The 19,097-nt window shown below is 46.0% G+C and overlaps 1 protein-coding gene and 1 long non-coding RNA gene across 4 annotated transcripts; one reads left to right on the top strand and one right to left on the bottom strand.

Annotated features, from left to right (window-relative positions):
• Positions 1-762: 762 nt before the first annotated feature.
• Oaz2 (ornithine decarboxylase antizyme 2) lies at positions 763-14,580 on the bottom strand. 2 transcript variants are annotated; one of them, NM_001109899.2, is given in 5 exon segments: positions 763-1,965; positions 2,157-2,242; positions 3,079-3,254; positions 4,161-4,318; positions 14,394-14,580. In NM_001109899.2, coding segments are annotated over 5 exon segments (570 nt in total). In that variant the 5' UTR covers positions 14,414-14,580; the 3' UTR covers positions 763-1,834.
• On the top strand, positions 14,400-18,262 carry LOC103693122 (uncharacterized). Of its 2 annotated transcripts, XR_593982.4 has the most exons (3): positions 14,400-14,807; positions 15,905-15,993; positions 18,142-18,262. It is a non-coding gene; the product is annotated as an uncharacterized LOC103693122 (long non-coding RNA). The 2 variants fall into 2 exon arrangements; XR_010054420.1 differs by lacking the exons at positions 15,905-15,993; positions 18,142-18,262 and adding an exon at positions 15,074-15,243.
• The last annotated feature ends 835 nt before the right edge of the window (positions 18,263-19,097 follow it).

Below are 19,097 nucleotides of genomic sequence, written 5' to 3'. Positions count from 1 at the left end.
GACAGGAAAGGACTGTCCCCCCTATTTGTGGATGAGTATCTCAGGCTTGACATCTGACTCGTCCTTTAGGCTGCCTCTAGGAGTCATCTGTTGGATGGGGGCTGTTTTCAAGCCAGTCACTTTGAAAGTTTAGTGATTTAGCTAAATACAATACAGGTAAGTTCCATGAAAAAACAGGCTGAAAATTGGACAAAGCCTGTAATAAGAAAGTAAGGGTTGACTATAAGGCAACTGCAAAGGTAGAACAACATTGCCTTGAGGGTGAGGAGGTGTCTGAGAAGTAAGGCAGTGGGGGTGCTTAGCCCCCGCTCCAGGACCACTGAGAGGTGATGCTTTATGCTGGTGGTACACAGAGCCACAAAACATGCAGTAGAACACTGAATGTGCTGCTTAGAGCCTTGAGCCAGGCATGATGGCACTGCAGAGGCCAAGCCAGAGAGACTGTGTCCAAAAGGAAAAAGAAAAAGACTTCAGGAATAAAGTTAGGCAGTGTCATAAAAAGTAAAGATTTAAGTCCCAGCCCTGTGTGTAACAACTAGAACTCTGAGTTGGTCTTCATCACAGGAAAGTGTTATGTATACACCTTTCTCTCTCTATGGGCACTTAGTGTGTCCCACTCCTAGCAACCCTGAGTTTCACAGTATAACATGGCCCCAGAGACCAGCAGCCTTGTCCCTGGGAAATATGTATCACACTTGAATTACGTTAAGCTCTGGTCACAGTAGGAAAGTTTGTGCTGGTACAGAAATAAACAACAGGCCACCACAACTTTAAATCAGTTTATTGACACAGTAACACAACACACTTGCCTCCCTGACACCCCCACACCCAATGTAGCTCTCTCTCCCTTTTTTCTTTAGAACAAGCCGTTTGGTGAAAGCAGTAAAAGGCTGGTCATTTCTGCAACCCAGCCCTACCCCTCGGTCCTGCAGCCTCGGCTCTGTTCTGAACCTGTTACAGAGGCAGTCAGTACTATGCTTGGCCAGCCAGAGGCATCCAGTTACAGATTCCCCCACAAACCCCAGGCCCTGAGTTTGGTATTCTTTCTCTCTGTTCTTGCTAGGAAAGAGATCTTGAGGCCCAGGCCACAGAGGCAAGAACTCTGGTGGTAACTTGAGATGTAGTTTGGCTAGTTTCTTAAGGCCCAGGCACCCCCAAAAAAGCCCTGGTGTGGGGGATGAGTTTCAGTGCCCCTATGTAAAATGCACGGGTAACATTAAACAGACTCAGCCAGCTTAACCAAATGCCTGAATAACACTAAGCTGTAAAGAAAGCAAGGTCAGACCTGCTTACACCAGGCCAGACACAAAATGCCGGAAGCTCAAGGTGGAGTGTCAAACACAACCCAAGGACACTGCCCAGGAGCTAAAAGCCTATACTCAGGAGCCCCTGGATGACAAGAAGCAAAGAAAGAAAATACCTAAGTCTTAAAAATCAAAAGAAAGCCCAACTCCAAGGAGACCGACCTGAGCCTGACAGTCCTGCCCAACAGCCCTCCAGACCTTGTCCTAGACCAGGCAATCCCTCCCCCTCCAGGCAATGTCCTCCCTTGGGGTAGATGGAGCACATCACAGCGAAGTTTAAAAAGCTTCTAATGCCAGTTCATAAACATCTTCATTTACTATTGGTGATTACATGTGAATAATATGCTTATACTGTTCTTTATGGAAAACAATTTCAACGAGTCAACTCCGAGAACACAATGGGCAACCCTCAACCTGAGCCCCTCAATGTCCTTCCCTAGACAGCCAGAAACCCTCTCCTCTGTCCCAAGGCTGCCTAACTTCCCCGCTTCCCCCACTGTGGCTCTTGGGCAAAGCATCCTCTGTGACCATTAGTCCTCATCAGACAAGTTCTGGTCCAGGGGGTAAACCATAAACATCACATCTGGCCGAGAGGGGACACAGGGATGACCTGGACGCACAATCTCAAAGCCCAAGAAGCTGAACGTCTTCAGGAGTGGAGCTGCAGAAAATGAAGCACAGAAGGGACTCTGGTGAGGCTCAAATGCAGGGAAACCCAAAGATCAATCAATCAAACAAGTACTAGGTCCTCAGGCACTTCCTTCCCCTCAGCCACAACTCTCCAGCTTGGTAAGGCAAATGTACACGGTGTACAGCCCTCTGCACAGGTGTCAGACTGTTGTGACTGCTCACCTCTGTCTTCCCGGCCCTTCCTGAAGCAGATGAAGACGTAGTTCACTTTCATCTTCTCCTCAGCAAACTCTAGCAGTGCTAATAATCTGCAGAAACAGCACTGCTCAGGTCCACTACCACCTTCTTAGACCTCCTCCCCTCCCCACCCTTAAAAGGACCTTCTGAGCCTAAAGCCAGCAAAATTGATATAAAATCTCCAAAGAGTTTCCCATTTGAAGACCCCCAACCTATAGCCCTACATGAAGAGAAAAATGAGTCACGGACCCTGGGAAAAGGGGGTGGTTCTCTCTATACATACATAACTTGAGTTCTTCCTGATAGCAATACTGTTTTAAAGTAATGCAAATCACAAGACAGTATGGGGCCTTCAATAGAGCCCAGTTTATTGTGCTCCTTAACACTGACAGGAATGCTCTGAGCCCAGTTTCCTCAATAAACTGAGGCCAGGTTTAGTGGCTCACACATTAAATCTTGGCACTCAGGAGACAGTGGGTTTCAATGAGTCTGGTCTGGTCTGGTCTACATAGTTTCAAGATAATCAGAGCAATACAGTAAAAAGAAAAATAGAAACTGGCGTCAGTCAAGAGAGTGTCCTGGGTCTGCCTTTTACACACAGGCTACTTCAGGAACAGTGCCCAATCCAATAAAATTCCACCATTTTACCTGTATTCCCTGGTCTTTGGGATTGTACCTTTGTGTGCAGGCTCAAGAGGAACTTGGCATCTTCTGGGAATCTGATAAACTGGTGAATGACTGGTTAATATGCTATAATTTGCTTCAATTATAACCCAGAGCAAGCCTGATTTACTAGCTAAAAATGATTTATAACACAACATCACCTACAAGACTAAGGGAGAAGACACAGACACCCACCGTAAAGCCACTGTCCTGCAGACAGACACTCTCTCCATTGGTTCCTTACCCTTCTTTGCTCCCATCAGCTAATAATCCATCTGGGATTTCTACAAACAGGCTCTGGCTGGACAGGACTGCATCCCAGGAAGACACCTTCACCTCGGTGACCTCATACTGGAAGTGCACAATGTGAGGTTTTCCATCGCTCACGGGGAGATCCTGGGTTACAGTGAGCTTCTCGTCCTGGGAGGGAAAGTTAGGGCAGAGGGCAGGGTCTCTACTACTGGCCACATGCTTTACTCCCTAAACCAAAGTGCTGGCACCTCTTGGGCCATTTTCAGAGTTGTGTGGATCTGGGTCATTTCAGAAATACAGTAGTCTAGGTCAGCTAACTACAGCCATTTCTAAGAACAGCTGCTGTTGATAAAAGCCAGAATGAGATGGGAAAGATCTTTACTAAGAACCAACTGAGTGCTGAGCACTATGCAAAGTAATATTGGTGCACTAATAAATCTACCTTAAATATGAGCTAGCAAGGCAAGAGCAATTTAGCAACTGACCCAAGGTTCCTACAAATATGAAGTTCTAGCATTGCTATGCTGGAGACTGGAGCAGGAGGAGTTAAAGGCCAGCCTGGACTACATAAGACCTTTTGTTGTTATTTTGTTTTTGAGACAGTATCTCACTATATATAGCCCAGCTGTCCTGGAACTCCTAGAGATCCACCTGCCTTTGTTCCAAAGTGTTGGATTAAAGGCATGAGCTGGCATGTGTGGCCTGAGGCCTTGCCTTGAAGTAAAAGATAACTGGGCGTGGAGTATGCACCTGTGATCCCAGCACTCATGTCCTCACACACAGAATTCTGAGGCCCTGCCAACTTTTCCATTCCCTGAAAAAGCAGCTGAACTGGGTCCTGAGCCTCAATCACTATAAGATTAAAAGGCAACAAACAGTACTGGTAATTCTCCCTCTATGATTCCAATAAGGCATATACAGCTTCAACTGAAAAAAAGTTATCAATTCCCATTTTTTCCTCAGTCACTTACTACTTCTGCCTAAGAGAAGACTAAGGAAAAATTAAGCATTTGAGCAGCTACTCAGTGGGATCTAGAGGCTCCACCCAAGTGTCTATACCAAAATCCTCCTTACCTTATATATTAGAGCTGAGAGAGAAGGATCCCTGCCGCCCCCTCGCCCACCGGGGATCTTCGACAGTGGGTGAGGGGCATCAGGAGCACCACAGAGGCCCTGGAACAATGTGCCTGCAGCACTGGAGCTGGGGACAGTTACTCAAAGGCAAAATACTACTGCAAGAGACAAAAAGTCAAACAGTAAACACCAAGCCATTTAGCCTATATCCCTCCAGCCCCTGCCCTCCCTCTGCCTACACAAGTATTCTAAGGCTTCCCCACCGCTCAAGTTTTCTTCTTAAACCTCTACAAATGCTACTTTAATCAAGAAGCACATAGTCCTAGAAGTTCAAAGGAATCCTGATGGATTATCCAACCAGAGGATCACCTATCAAACAAACATCAGCAAGCTCTTAACATCGGGTTTACCCGCTCCTAGCTTGCCTGCTAAGTCTCCAGCATCATGTCCTCTCATCAGTCTCTTTCTTTAGCCATCTGTGCCTTAACCACCAATATAGCACAATCACTAAGCTTCAAATGAAGCGTCCACATGGGCTGGGTACTGTGGGCTGAGAAACTGCCAAGGCTACTCATTTTCCCATCCTCAGCAAAGGAAACTGGTCTAGGGTTATGGACAAAGCATAGGTGATATTGACACTGCCACAACAGACACAGGCACGAGCAAAGTACATGCTGGATCTACATAAAGTAAGGAGACTCCAGCTCACAGATGTTTAAAGGCTCTAGAGGATGTTACAACCACCTGTGTACCCTGGTTGTCAGGTACTTTTTTTCAAGACAAGGTTTCTCTGTATAGTCCTAGCTATCCTAGAGTTCAATATGTAGACCAGGCTGGCCTTGAACTAGGGAGGTATACCTGCCTCTGCTTTCTGAGTGCTGGATTAAAGGTGTTCACCACCACTGTCTGGCTGAAAGCCACTTTAATTTTCAGGAAAACACAAAACTACTGCCGTCTTTGGTTCTGGCTTACTGACAGGGTAAGAGGAAGCCTGTGGATGTGTACCATGACCCAGGACAGACCTGTCCCATAGCCACAACACACTGCCACAGGGGAACTAGAAGCAGTGAACAGGAGTGCTACAGGCAGCTCCCTGCACGATTGTTAACAACCTGAAACCTGGACCAGCCAAGTGTATGTGGTTTAATCTACACTACAGAAATCAACGTTTGCTGGAAATTGGGGCTTTTTTCCTCACTGAAACGGTGCATGGTTTGCTGGTGTAAAGTTTTTACCTGAAAAGCAACAAAAGTGAACATACCTAATATGGCCTAACCACCAACTAGTTTGTATCAATGTTCTAGCTGAGGAAAGGAAATGCAAGCCCACCCTGACTCAGTTCTCAAAGAATCTTCTCAAGGGATTCCAACTGGGGATCTAAAAACGTACTAGAATGTTTGAGAAACTGAGCTCCTGGGGTGGTATCCACATCTGCAGATGATTACACATACCCACCTCTTGCCTTCTGGAAATCCTCAGGGAATACTCAACTCCTAGTTTCCAGCTACTGAACTAGGACAGGTATTATTTTCTACTTTAGACAAAGTTATTGTGATTTCCCCTTCTAAAATAATAAGGAACAGAATAACCATGACCAGGCCAACAACAACAACAACAACAACAAAAAAAAAAAAAAAAGGCTGGACTACTAGGGAAAATAGCTGGCTGGGTAGCTATTGTACACTGGCAGAACTATCCCAAGGACTGAGCAAATCCCATCTGTGATGATCAGAAGTGCTTGATTTACAAAACAGCTAGACACCAAGGCCCTTGCAATTCTAGAATTCTGCTGTCAGACTCCTACTAACTGGACATAACCCTTACATTCCAACCAGCATCCTGATTCTTAATGAAGTCTTGATCAGAGATGGCAGAAACAAGAGGCTGCCCCTAGAAAGGATCACAGTACAGTGATGGAGGGGCAGGGGCACATAATCCTCTTTTCCTAGAAATAATCCCTGGGGCCTGCCTCTTTCCTACACTAATCTGTAAACCCATGTTATTTCTGGTTTCCTTATCTCTGAATAAATGCAACATGTCCATACCTTGATAAAATATCTCTCTCTCCTCTCTCTCTCTCTCTCTCTCTCTCTCTCTCTCTCTCTCTCTCTCACACACACACACACACACACACACACACACACAGGATCATCGAATGCAAGCCTGTTGTTATAAAAACCCTGTAGAAAGTGACATGTGTCCAAAACCAGTTCCCTTAAGAGAAACAACTGAGTATACATGAGATCACTATCTTCACTGTCCATTATAATACACTGATTAGTTACCTGTGTGAATGGCAGATCACTATACTCAAAATATCTGATTGTCATTTCCAAAGGGATGAGGGATGGGCATAAATTATGGGACATGAAACTGCCTGGCAACAACCTTCTAATATTGCTCAAACGATATCAAAATCAGCTGCCAGTTAAATGAGGAATGAAATTTTAAAACATTTGAAAGAGGGTTGGGGATTTAGCTCAGTGGTAGAGCGCCTGCCTAGCAAGCGCAAGGCCCTGGGTTCGGTCCCCAGCTCTGGGGGAAAAAAAAGGGCTGGAGAGATGGGTCAGCAGTTAAGAGCACCGACTGCTCTTCCAGAGGTCCTGAGTTCAATCCCCAGCAACCACATGGTGGCTCACAACCATCTGTAATGAGATCTGATGCCCCCTTCTGATGTGTCTAAAGACAGCTACAGTGTACTCACATATGTAAAATAAATCTTAAAAAAAAATAAAGAATTTAAGCACAAGGGAACTGCCCCCCACCCCCATCCCACCCAGGTTTCTCTGTATAGCCCTGTCTGTCTTGGAACTCTGATCTGTAGGCCAGGCTGGCCTTGAACTCAAGAAATCACCTGCCCCTGCCAGGTGCTGGGATTGAAGGTGTGTACCACCTCTTCGAGGTTTGAGAATGTGGCGTCTTAAAGACAAGTCTCTTAACACAAGATAGAAAGACTTCGTATTCAGTTTAGTTTTATTTCAGCTTTGCCAATTGCCAATCCTTCCACAGATTTTAGCCATTCCACTAGAGGGCATAAATGACTCAATCCCTTATACCAAAAAGATGATTTAAATTTATTCTAGCATGAGATGGAAGAGAAGGCACAACAGGTAAGGACTTGCCACCAAGCCCAGTGACCTCAGTTCAATCCCTTGATCGAACATGGAAAAATGAACTAGCCTTTGGCCTTCATACACTATGCACACACACAATAGATGAACATTTTTTTTAAAAAGTTTAAGGCCAGAGACGTAAAAAGATAAGCTAAGGAAAGTCATAGGGGCTGGAGAGATGGCTCAGAGGTTAAGAGCACTGACTGCTCTTCCAGAGGTCCTGAGTTCAATTTCCAGCAACCACATGGTGACTCACAACCATCTGTAATGGAATCTGATGCCCTCTTCTGGTGTGTCTAGGGACAGCTACAGTGGACTCATACACATAGAATAAATAAATCTTTAAAAAAGAAAAGTCAAATGTATTATACTGCACCCAGACATCCAGCAAATAGACGACCATACTAGAAATAAATGTGTCTGGTATCTACCTAAAAAGCAGCTCAAGACACTGGAGCTTAGAGCTGATGTTAGAGCTTCTTGTTTACTCAGCTGTTAAAGGACCCAGCCCTGGAAACACACCTCAGATCACCTATATACAATTCACTTACTGCTGGTAATTCACGTATCACAAGGACGGGGATATAGCAAAGTGGGAGTGTCTGCCTAGTACAGGCAGGGCCCTGGGTTCGACTCTCCAACAATCAATGTGTCTGTGAATCTACTGCCTGAAACGTCCCTAGCACACAAGCCACAGTTTCATATGATGACTATCAACAGGTACCAGATGTATACAAGGGAAATGATGCTAAGCAAAATTTTTATCATTGGAATCAGATTTTTAGATCTTACTAATTAAAACAATTAACTTTTTTTTTCAAGTATATTTGTGTTGAAATAGGGTTTTACTTAACTCTTGTCTTAAACTCACCAATCCTGATCCTCCTGCTTGCCTCTCCCAAGAGCTGGGATTAAGGTGTGCAACTCCACACCAAGGCTATCAAATATCTTAACAAAGGACTTCAGGGCTGAAGATGTAGCTGAGAGGTAAGACAACCGGCCTAGAATGTAAAGGCCATGTGTCTTAGTGAGCCCCAGTACACAAGGAAAGGGAAAAAACTCAACAAATGCTCATTTGTAGTCCCAGGTCTCTGGAAGCGGAAGCAGGAGACTGCTCTGAGTTCAAAGCTACATAGTGATTTAAGGGTGTGAGACCTTGTCTCAAAACAGTCCAAAGGCAGGGCTGGGAGAGGTGGCTCAGCGGTTAAGAGCACCCGACTACTCTTCCAGAGGTCCTGAGTTCAATTCCCAGCAATCACATGGTGGCTCACAACCATCTGTAAAGAGATCTGATGCCCTCTTCTGTATGTCTGAAGACAGCTACAGTGTACTTATATATAATAAATGAATAAATCTTTAAAAAAAATAAATAAGGGGCTGGGGATTTAGCTCAGTGGTAGAGCGCTTACCTAGGAAGCGCAAGGCCCTGGGTTCGGTCCCCAGCTCCGAAAAAAATAACCAAAATAAATAAATAAATAAATAAATAAATAATAAAAAACAGTCCAAAGGGGGCTGGAGAGATGGCTCATCAGTTAAGAGCACTGACTGCTCTTCCAAAGGTTTGAGTTCAATTCCCAGCAACTACTCAGTGCCTCACAACCATCTCTAATAGGATCTGATGCCCTCTTCTGGTGTGTGTGAAGGCAGCTACAGTACTCATATACATAATAAATAAATCATTTTAAAAAGAAAGTCCAAAAAACTTCCAGCTTACTTTGTCATTTCCTTTTTTTTTTTTTTTTTTTTTTTAGTTTGCTCAAAACACAACCTAATCTAACAAATACTTGGAATTCAAATTCTCCAATTGTTTAGTTTTTCACTCCAATGCAGTGGCCCCAACCATTCAGGTCTGCTCCCTTTCATTCCCACTGCCTGTCAGAGAATCATCAGCTGGCCTTGGTAGTATCAAATGAAAAGACACAAAAATAACACTCAAGTATTCTACATCCATTCCCTCCACTTCTGACCCATTCGTGTCTCAAATCCTGCTTCACACAATACCCAAGGCACCCTCAGTTCCCTCACATGGGTTGCTTGTACTCTAGGGCTAGGAATATCTCTGATGAGTAATCCTTACGTAAAGCAAGACTAACCCAGAACTACAAGCACACTTAGCAATAAGGATGCAAGAAGAAAGGTAGGAATTGTCAGCTACCTTCAACCTAAAGTGACCACACAGGATGATTTCCAACTGTCAATTCTTCTCTGCATCTGAGAGAGAAGCCATGTATAGTACCATGCATTAGTCACTTAAGTCACTTCACCAGAGCTGTTACAAGCTCCAAAGGGAGTCTACTCAGTAATCAGTATGATTATAAGAAAATGACATCACCACTCTGAATCATAGGCTGAAAGCAAAAATAGGTTTTGGTTGATTTTTTACAAGAAGCATACATCTGATGGCAGCCCAAATATCTGTATCCGATGTTTGCTAATCACAACTAACAATGGTACATCTGCCAATGGCAGGCACAACCCTATTGCCACTTGTGGTTGCTGGATAGCTAACAATTGTACTGTACTTTAAGATATTTTTCCATTTTAAAGACTTCAGTGTAGTTTATACTGATAGCTCTCCACATAGTCCAGCTTCTCCTCGAAGGCACGATTACATCATTGTTTATATACTATCAAAAGCGTAGGAAATTTTTTTAAAGCTCTTAACAAGAATTTGCTGCAGCTGCACTGAGCCATTAGAGTCTACTCTACAACCTCCTGTTTTGTTTTTGCTTTGTGTTTCTTCTGTTGTAGTTTGCCACCAAAGTCTTATTAACCATGTAGCCCTGGCTAGTCTAGAACTCACTATGTGGACCAGGCTGGCCTATATCTGTCTACCACTGCCTCCTGGGATTAAAAGCCTGTCACCATGCCCAGCCTTATCACTTTTGATTGTTGGTTTGCTCTTTGAGAGACAGAGTTTCGCTGTGGGCCATGGCTGTCCTGGAACTTGCTTTGTAGACCAGGCTGGCCTCAACTCAGAGTCTGCCTGCGCCTGCCTCCTGAGTGCCGGGGTTAGAGGTATGAGCCTCCAGGCCCACCTTGTTTTATATATGTTGGGATTTTACCTGCATGAACACCTGGGCTTGTGAAGGCCAGAGGCGGCTTTGGATTTCCTGGGATTGATATTACAGATGATTATAAACTAGCACGTGGACACTGGACACTGAACCCAGGTCCTCTGAAAGAGAAGCCAGTACTCTTCTTTTTTTTTTTTTTATTCTTTTTTTCGGAGCTGGGGACCGAACCCAGGGCCTTGTGCTTGCTAGGCAAGCGCTCTACCACTGAGCTAAATCCCCAACCCTGTCAGTGCTCTTAACCACTGAGCCATGCCTCCAGTCCCAGACCTTCCAAATCTAACCACTGTACACCAGTTCAAAAAAGAATGAATGGCTTTTTCCATAAATGCTCATTTGTAACATGCCTCTGTCCTACTCCTCAGTCTCCTTCATATATAAGCACAGCTCTAGGGCTAAATTTGGATTTCTTGGCAGAATGGGGATTTGCTATTATTAGTCCCCATTGCTTTCTAAAGCATACAACCAATGTAGTGACTATACTAGCTGTCAGTCTCCCTACTGCCCCACACTCGTCAAGCAAAACTGATGAGAAAGGAGAATTAACAATACCAAATTATTTGGAAAGAGACAGAAATTCCATTACAGAGGAAGCCATGCAGTGAAGATACTATAGATGGCCCCTGAAGTATTATTGGGAGCTCTCTACCCTGCAAAAAAACACCTGTGGAACCTAATGTTTTTCTCTAGAGCCCAACACACAGAGTGACTATAATATGGCTAACCAAGCCAATGTTGACTCTACATACTCGATTGTCACATGGTACCAAGCAAGCCCCAGACAGATACTGTGTCCCCAGTCCCTACAAATCTAGGCTGAGATAAGGTCATGAAATTTGACTTCCTCTTCAATTTCAACCTATTGTTCAAAGCCCACAAAACAGGGTCTCGTACTTGCTCTTCTCCTTCCCATCAGCAGGGATTCTGACACTTTAGATAGAGATACTAATCTGACTGCGAGAAAGGAAGAGCCTTGTTTTCAAAACACTGCCAGCTCTTCTGCAACTATTTCTTCCAGGGAAGTAGGCCTCCCTCTCCTGAATTTTTCACTGGAGCCAGGGAAGCTGGGAAGCCCATCCCCCACCCAATGGGAACTAAACTCTTAGCCAGCTCCCTACACTGCACATTAAAAATACCAACACTGCCTGGGAAGAACATCCGGCTGTTATCAGAACCCCCAGCTAAGACTCCAACAGGATTCCTTTCAGAAAGTTAAGGGCCGCAGAGGAGGCTGGGAAGCACACTATGGAAACAAGATTGCCATAAAGCAAAGAAACCAGACACCCAGTACACCCCACCCCACCCCCAGGCCAAAGGAGATGAGCCTGATCCAAGGACCAGCTTTTGCCCAGGCCTGGCAGGCCCACTGACTCCTCCCTCCACCTGCCTCACACAGCCAAGCCCCTCAAATTACCAACACACTAAAGCAAGGGCCCTGGAGACAAGTGAGCCTGTTTTGCCACTTAGGCAGCTAGAAAGAACCTTCCAAGTTAAGCTAACTCAACCCCCTTCTTTTTACATGTAAGCACATTGGCTAGGTGCCACACAATTAGACTACGAGAGCTCACACTCAGGTAGTGAAAGCCTGTAAGTGTTGGTCTCAAATACTCAAATCTGTGGCTCAAGCTGCAAAGAACTTGGCACCTAGACCCAATTAGTCCAAAGGACTCCTAAGAATGACTGCTGAAATGCCCCACTTCCAACCCCAAAGAAAAACCCCATCTCACATACCCTCCAACCTTGCCCTCCATCCTCAGCACACACAGTCTTCCAGACCACAACAGCACCTTTTGCATCCTGCATCATCCAAGGATACACCCACCTCCACCTCCTGAGCTGTGAAGGACTGGGTTAAAGAAGATAGAATCAAAGAATGGAATGCTCTGGGGACCTACATGGAGAGTCTCTGAAAAGGAAAAGGGAAAAGCAGGATGGGACTGACTACAGGCTAAAAAGGTTTGGTAGTTTGATGATTACTGGCTCAAGCACAACCAAAACAAACCAGGAAATGGGAAGTAAGTGAGGTTCCTATGTGGAAAGATGAAATGGGTATAGAAAATGGCCAAAAATGGAGCAGTAACAGTAAAGAAGGGTTAAAAAAAAAAAAAAAAAAAAAAAACAGGATTTCTTTGTGTCTCCCTAGCCGGCATAGAACTTGCAGAACAGACGGTCTTGAACTCAAGAGATCCATCTGCCTCTGCCACCTGAGTGCTAGGATCAAAGGCGTGCACACCACCACTATCAGGCTAAGAGTTTCTTTCTGAACAAAGGAAGACCAAGAACTCCCTTGACAGTAGAGGAGGGGCTGACACTGCAGGAATGTGATGGGAACAAGGCTAAGGCCTTCTTGGGGTGAGAATACTTTTCAACCCAGGCTCCACTTGAGAATTGGAGAGCTTAAAAAACACCACTAACCAGGCTTTACCCTAGACCATTTGGAGTAATCTAGGAAAGAACAGAAAACTGTTTTTGTTGTTGTTGTTGTTGTTGTTGTTGTTGTTGTTGTTGTTTGTGTTTGTTTTAAATATGTACTAGATTTAAGACACACTGAAATGTGAGGAAAACAGAGCTGGAGAAAAGATGGAGAAGTATCAAGCAGGAAAGAGAAAGTATCAACATCACTTAGGGAAAAAGAAACCCAAGCTTCAAGAGGACCCTTGAGTGGCTGGGCCCTATATGAACAACCACAAGAAAGATAACTTGTAGGAGGGAGTCATCTAGCTTTGGAGGCATGGTAACAGTTTAAGGGATGGATCTGTTTGCTCAAGGTCAGAGGCCATAAAAGTCCAATGTGAGGATAAAGGATCTAGGATGGGGTCTGAATGGGTTTCAAAAAAGTTTTGGAGGATTTAGCAACAATCCCTACATGAGGGATAAGGGAAAGGAATCACATCTGAGTTGCTAATGGAAGCCACAATAATACAAAAGCAAGTGGCATCACAATTCCTGGGAAGTGGGAAAATTATGGAATAGTTTTGGAGAAGAGCAGCTATCTGGGGCAGAAACACAGGATATCTGTGGAAGTGGAAAGAGGAGAAGGAACTAAAGGACTTATGCCTACTTTGGTTGAAAGTTAAGAAACCTACACCATTTCAAAAGAACAGTGCATTTCAAATCCTGGGGGAAATGGGGATTGGGTCTTGAGGTAGGTAACTTCCAAAGGCCCAGGGTCCTGTTCTGGAGACACTGGAGTGAAATTGAAATGGGGATAGCACTTAAAAATCTTCCCAGGAAAGGGGACAGGCTAAGTTGGGCTAATGTACTGACTTTAAAGATTTGGGGGCAGGGGGTGGGGTTGAGAAGGTAAGATGATTTCCAACGGAGACTCTGTAGTGTTTAAAGGGTAGGAGTGTATAGAAGAGTGTTGGCGACATCACTGGGAAAGCAGGGTAGAGAGCAGGAATGGAATCCATAGTGTTCGAGAAATAAAGAGTCTGGGGTTCCCAGACAGGAAAATGGGGCCTACCTGGAGGATGGGGAAAGAAAGTGGGACCAAGGAGTAACTGCACATCCAAAGGAGGTGGGAAGAGGAGTAAAGGGTCAAGATGAGAACTGCCAGACAGATCTTGTCTTTGGGAAGAGCCAGGCAGGGCTGAGAGAGAGTCGTCTGCCTGGGGAGCAGTTTTCACTAGAGAATGGATTTAAAGCAATTAAGTGACTTGTGGAGCAGTAAGTAAGATTTAGAGAAGGTAAGAACCAATTCGGGGAATCTGTGGGAGAAAGCCCACAGTAAGGGGAACTGGGCACCGTTCCTAAGAAAATGGGGCGACTGACTGGAAGGCTATGTCCAGGTTGGGGGGGGGGGGGGGGCTCCGGGCGAGGAGGAAACCCGGATGAGGGGGATGGGCCGGGCTGGAGGAAGGGGGCTAAAGGACGGAAGGAGGCCCGATTTCAAAGCTCGGGTGGCAGGGATGTCGAAGGGGGAACAGGGGAAACGAAGCGAGCCCCTGGGGGCTGGGGGCAAGCTGCTGGAAGGGGGGGGGGGGCGAAGGCCTCTGGAGCTGCGGAGGGAGGATGGGGGCGGGGAGCCTGCGCCGGGCCGTTACCTGTCCTGGGTGTTTATCATCCTCGGTGGCTCTGCTCAGGGTGGGAGGAGGCGGCGCGGGGAGTGGGTAGGTGGACGAGTGGGTGGGTGTGGGGTCGCGCGCGCGGGCCGGTCTCTGCGGGCTAAGTCCCTGTCAGGCCGCGGGCCGAGAGCCCTCCTCTTGCCTCAGCGAGCGCCTGCCTCCAACTGACCCTCCCCGGCCGCCGCCGCCGCGCAACCGCCCCGCCCCCAAGCGCCTCATCTGCATAGCCCCACCCAGCGCCGCTTGGTGTCCTGGGAAACTGGGGCCCACAACAAAGGGCAAAGCACCGCCCCGCCTTAGGCGCAGGCGTAGCAAGGGCAAGCTATCATCTTGGGAAGAGGGGCGGGAGCCCGGGGGAAAGCCAGGAAGGAGGTCTGGATGCCAGGGACTCAGGTTCGGATTGACCAAAGCCAGTCTTTATTTCTGCTTTTGTTCTTTCTTAATAATTTATGTATGTTTATTTTATATACACATTGGTGTTTTGCCAGAATGTATCTCTGTATGAGGATGTCAGATCCCCTGGAACAGGAGTTACAGTGTGAGCTGCCATGTAGGGGCTGGGAATTGAACCCAAGTCCTCTGGAAGAGCAGCCAGTGCTTTTATCCACTGAACCCTCTCCCCTCATTCATATCTGCTTTTTCTTTGTTTTTTGATACAGACTTTGTAGCTCAGACTAGCTTCAATCAAACTCGCTGTAAAATGACTGCCTTTACTTCCTACCTTTCCACCAAGTGCTGGGAATATGAGTGTGCCTTGCCACACTGGGCACTTGCTGCTCTTTGTGTATGGCCCGAAGAGTTATGTCATTAAACAAAACAAAATCTGAAATAGAAGAATTACTATTCACTATTAGTACCATTTCCAGTATGAATCTAATCCCACAGATCTTTTCCTTCAATTCATAATGCAGATTAATCAGTCAATGGACAGCAAGCACCTTTATTGCCCCAGCCATCTTGCTGGTCCCCCACTGTGGGTTGAAAATAACCATCTCTCCATTTTGGAGAAAATCTCAAGTCAGCCCCTCACAACAGTGACTGACCAAGCACACTGCCATGTGAAGCCAGCTTTGTAGGTCAAGATTATAGGCTCCTCACTAACTTACCGACAATTGTCTCCAGTCAGTCAATGCAAGCTACTTCAATGGACCATGCAAGGCACCTAGTGCACTGCCACTGTCTTGACTGGTCCTCTAATCACAGATTGGTGTCAAACCTGTGCATAGACTGCAATCAGTAGCCATTGTGTAAGCCTTTATCCTAGCACCAGAGGCAGGGACAGGTGGATCTCTGCAAATTAAACACCAGCTTGTGGTATGCAGTGCGTTCCAGTCTAGCCAATGCAACACAACGAGACCCTATCTCAGACGGGGGCAGGAGGGGGTGGTAGTGCGCTCTCAGACCACAGTGGTCACCTCAAATCATCCATTCATTTAGTCCAAGTTCAGTAAATAAACATGTACTCACTTATGTGCTTCTGGCATGGGCAGGAGTCCAGGAATATTCCACGATGGGCTGGGCAATATACCTACCTTGGATGTCACAATCTGGCCAGGGAGAGAGGCCATCACAATATGAGGTAAGTACTCCGTCTGAAGGACACTGCAGAGAAAGCAGCAAGTGGAAGAAACAACTTGAAACACTGTAATTTTTTACTTTGGTATTACTCCAAAATGCAGCGGTCACAGTGACCTCCATTGCAGCACAGTCCCAAATGATGGTACCCCTTGGGACCTAAGGATTCTATCACACACACAAGATTGTAGTTTTCAGATCATGGGGATAGGGAAATAGTACAGAAGCAAGAATGGGGCTTTCGAACTAAGTTTTTTTTTTTTTCTTTCAACAAAAGTTGAAGCGGTAAAAGAATAGCTGTGGTTGTTATCGGATACTCAGAACTCTCTGGCAGTGGCTCACCTTGCTGGGCATGGTGGTGCTTGCCATTAGTCTCAGCACCGGGGAGGCAGAGGCAGACAGATCTCTGAGTTGAGGTCAGCCTCTCTCGGTAGTTCCAAGACACGGGGAAACTCTCTCAAAGTCCCTTCCCCCAACAACAACAAAAACTTCAGCAGGGCAGGAATGGCATGAGCCCTTAATCCCAGCACTCAGGAAGCAGAGACAGGCAGTTCTCTGTGACTTCCAGACCGGCCTGGTCTACAGTGAGTTCCAGGACAGCCAGGGTTACACAGAGAAACCTTTCCTCAAAGGGGGCAAAATCCTCTATCTTGTCACCCTTAGCCATTCCTACCTATCCTTCCAAGTTGAAGTCAGGTTGTAACGGAACTGGACTATTAAACCTAGCTCCACCCACCTGCCCAACCCTCCTGCCCCAGAAGAGAGTGCCTCAGGCTGTGACAGACCATCTTGACCAAGTTACCCTGTGACCTAAAGAACACTTTCTGGTTAATCAGTTGACGATTACTAAGAGCACATTATGACAATGACGCCAACCATTTACTAAGCATTCTTGTGGGTTTGTGTGAGGTTGGATGGAATGTATGTGTATGTACACATGTATGTACACATGTATGTGTATATACACATTCACTTGTGTGCAGGTGCATCTGGGCTGTGTGTATGTATAAATGTCTGAGGCCAGAGGACAGCCTGAGGCTATACTCCTCAGGTGTCAGCTACTAGGTTGATGGAGTGAGTGACAGAGACCTAGAATTCACCAAGTAAGCTAGGCTGGCTGGATCCCCACCTTCCCCCACAAAACCCCTGGAATCCCCATCTTCCTAGACCTAGAACAAACCAGCACTCATTTTTGGGGGAGGGGTTAATTTTGGGGGGGTTGGGAAGGGGTTCATACTCAGGTCTGGATACGTGCAAGGCAAGCCCTGTACTAGCTAAGGTTCTGAAGCACTAATTTTTTTACAACTCTGTTTGTTTGTTTGTTTGTTTGTTTGTTTGTTTGAGACAGGGTTTCTCTGTGTCACCCTGGCTATCCTGGATCTCTCTCTCTCTGTGTAACCCAGGCTGGCCTCAAACTCAGAGATCTACCTACCTCTCTCTCCTGGAGTTCTGGGATCAAAGGCGTGCACCACCACCATCAGACCTTAATTTTTATTTTTTGGTAAAGAGAATTACTGTCAATGTTTATTGACTCATCTATAGCAAGAAACGTACTTGCTCGATTTCAAAGCTACCAGATGAAGTTAGATGCTGTATCCAGGGTTGTCTAGATCCCAGCAGGAGTCAGAAGCATGTGCCGCAGCCTGCAGTTTAGGAAGTGACCATCTTCCTGCGATTAGGCCAGCAAGTGAGAAATCACAAAGATGGGAGCCGCCTTCCTCCACCTACACTATCCTGCACAACTGCTCCTAGCTATTTAAATTTCCATTAACTTAAATAACATAGAGTTTGTGGTGTAACCCCACGGTAAAATGCTGGCCCTGGGTTGGATCCATCCCCAAACCAAAATACCTGATGGTGCAACATGAGAAGACAAAAGTAAACTGGTCTGCTTGCCAGCCCTGTGACTGAACTAGTCAGGTCTGAAGCCCTGTCTGACCTGTGTGAAAATCAAGTGAATTGGCACCCGAGCAAGTCTCAGCTTAGTGTCTAGGAGATACCTCACGAACATAAGGCAGCCCTTGTGTCCTCTAGAAAGAGGAGAGTAAGGATATTCAGGAACACAGAGTAGGCAGGAAAGGATCAGAGGGAGAATACATTCTTACAAAAGTGGACTTTGAAGAGGTTTTGCTCACTTTTGTATCCCTTCCAGCTGCTCTAACCAACCAAGGCCCAGGCTCCCAGCTCCACACCTGTGATCAGCTCCTTGATCAGGCCTTTTGGGATGAAAGCTCCAAGACTGAAAAATAAAAAGGAATTACTGTGTAATTAAATTCTTTGACTTTGAACTCCTGATCATCCTGCCTCCCAAGTGTGGGATTCAGGCATGCGCCTGGTTTCCACAGTACTGGAGATCAAACCCAGGGCTTCATGCATGTTAGGCTGTTTGCAGTCTAACAATAGAGTTACACACACCCAGCCCTAAAATCCATCTTTTTTTATTTTCTTCTAATATTTGTTTGTCTTGGTTTTTTGAGATAGTGTTTTTCTGTGTAATAGCCCTGGCTATCCTGAACTTGCTTTGTACACCAGGCCATCCTTTAACTCACCTAAATCCACCTGTCTCTGCCTCCTGAGTGCTGGGATTAAAAAGTGTGTGCCAATCCAGCAGGGTAAACTTTGAGGCTGGCTTTGAATCTATTAAGCAGCCATCAATGACCTTGATCAACCTGCCCCCACCTCTCAAGTGTGAGATGACGGGCGCACACCTTCACAGAAGCTATTTAATTTTCCAATGGGTTCTCACTCTGTAATCCAGGCTGGCCTAGACCCCTTGGGATCTATTTATTAATCCTCCTGCCTCAAACCAAGTACCACAATGAGAGGTGTGTGCCACACCAGTCATAAACCAGGCATTTCGAGGTTAGGGAACTGAACACTGAACCTGGGACTGACTGGGAGTCAGGGACGAGAGCAGAACGCTATTTTAGACCAAGTGGTGGTTCCCACCATCCTCCAGCACAAAGAGGCTGGAAGTGATGAGTTTACTGCCATGTGTCCCCGAGGGAGCACTTCCACTATCCCAGTGGGAGGACTTGCCAGGTCTAGAAGGGCATCCGACCTTGATATGGTGAGAAAGAGGGAAGGAAGACACTGTGGGCTACCACA

This window comes from Rattus norvegicus, chromosome 8 (assembly GCF_036323735.1).
Source record: "Rattus norvegicus strain BN/NHsdMcwi chromosome 8, GRCr8, whole genome shotgun sequence".
NCBI lineage: Eukaryota > Metazoa > Chordata > Mammalia > Rodentia > Muridae > Rattus > Rattus norvegicus.
This window is presented reverse-complemented; position numbering and strand designations above follow the sequence as displayed.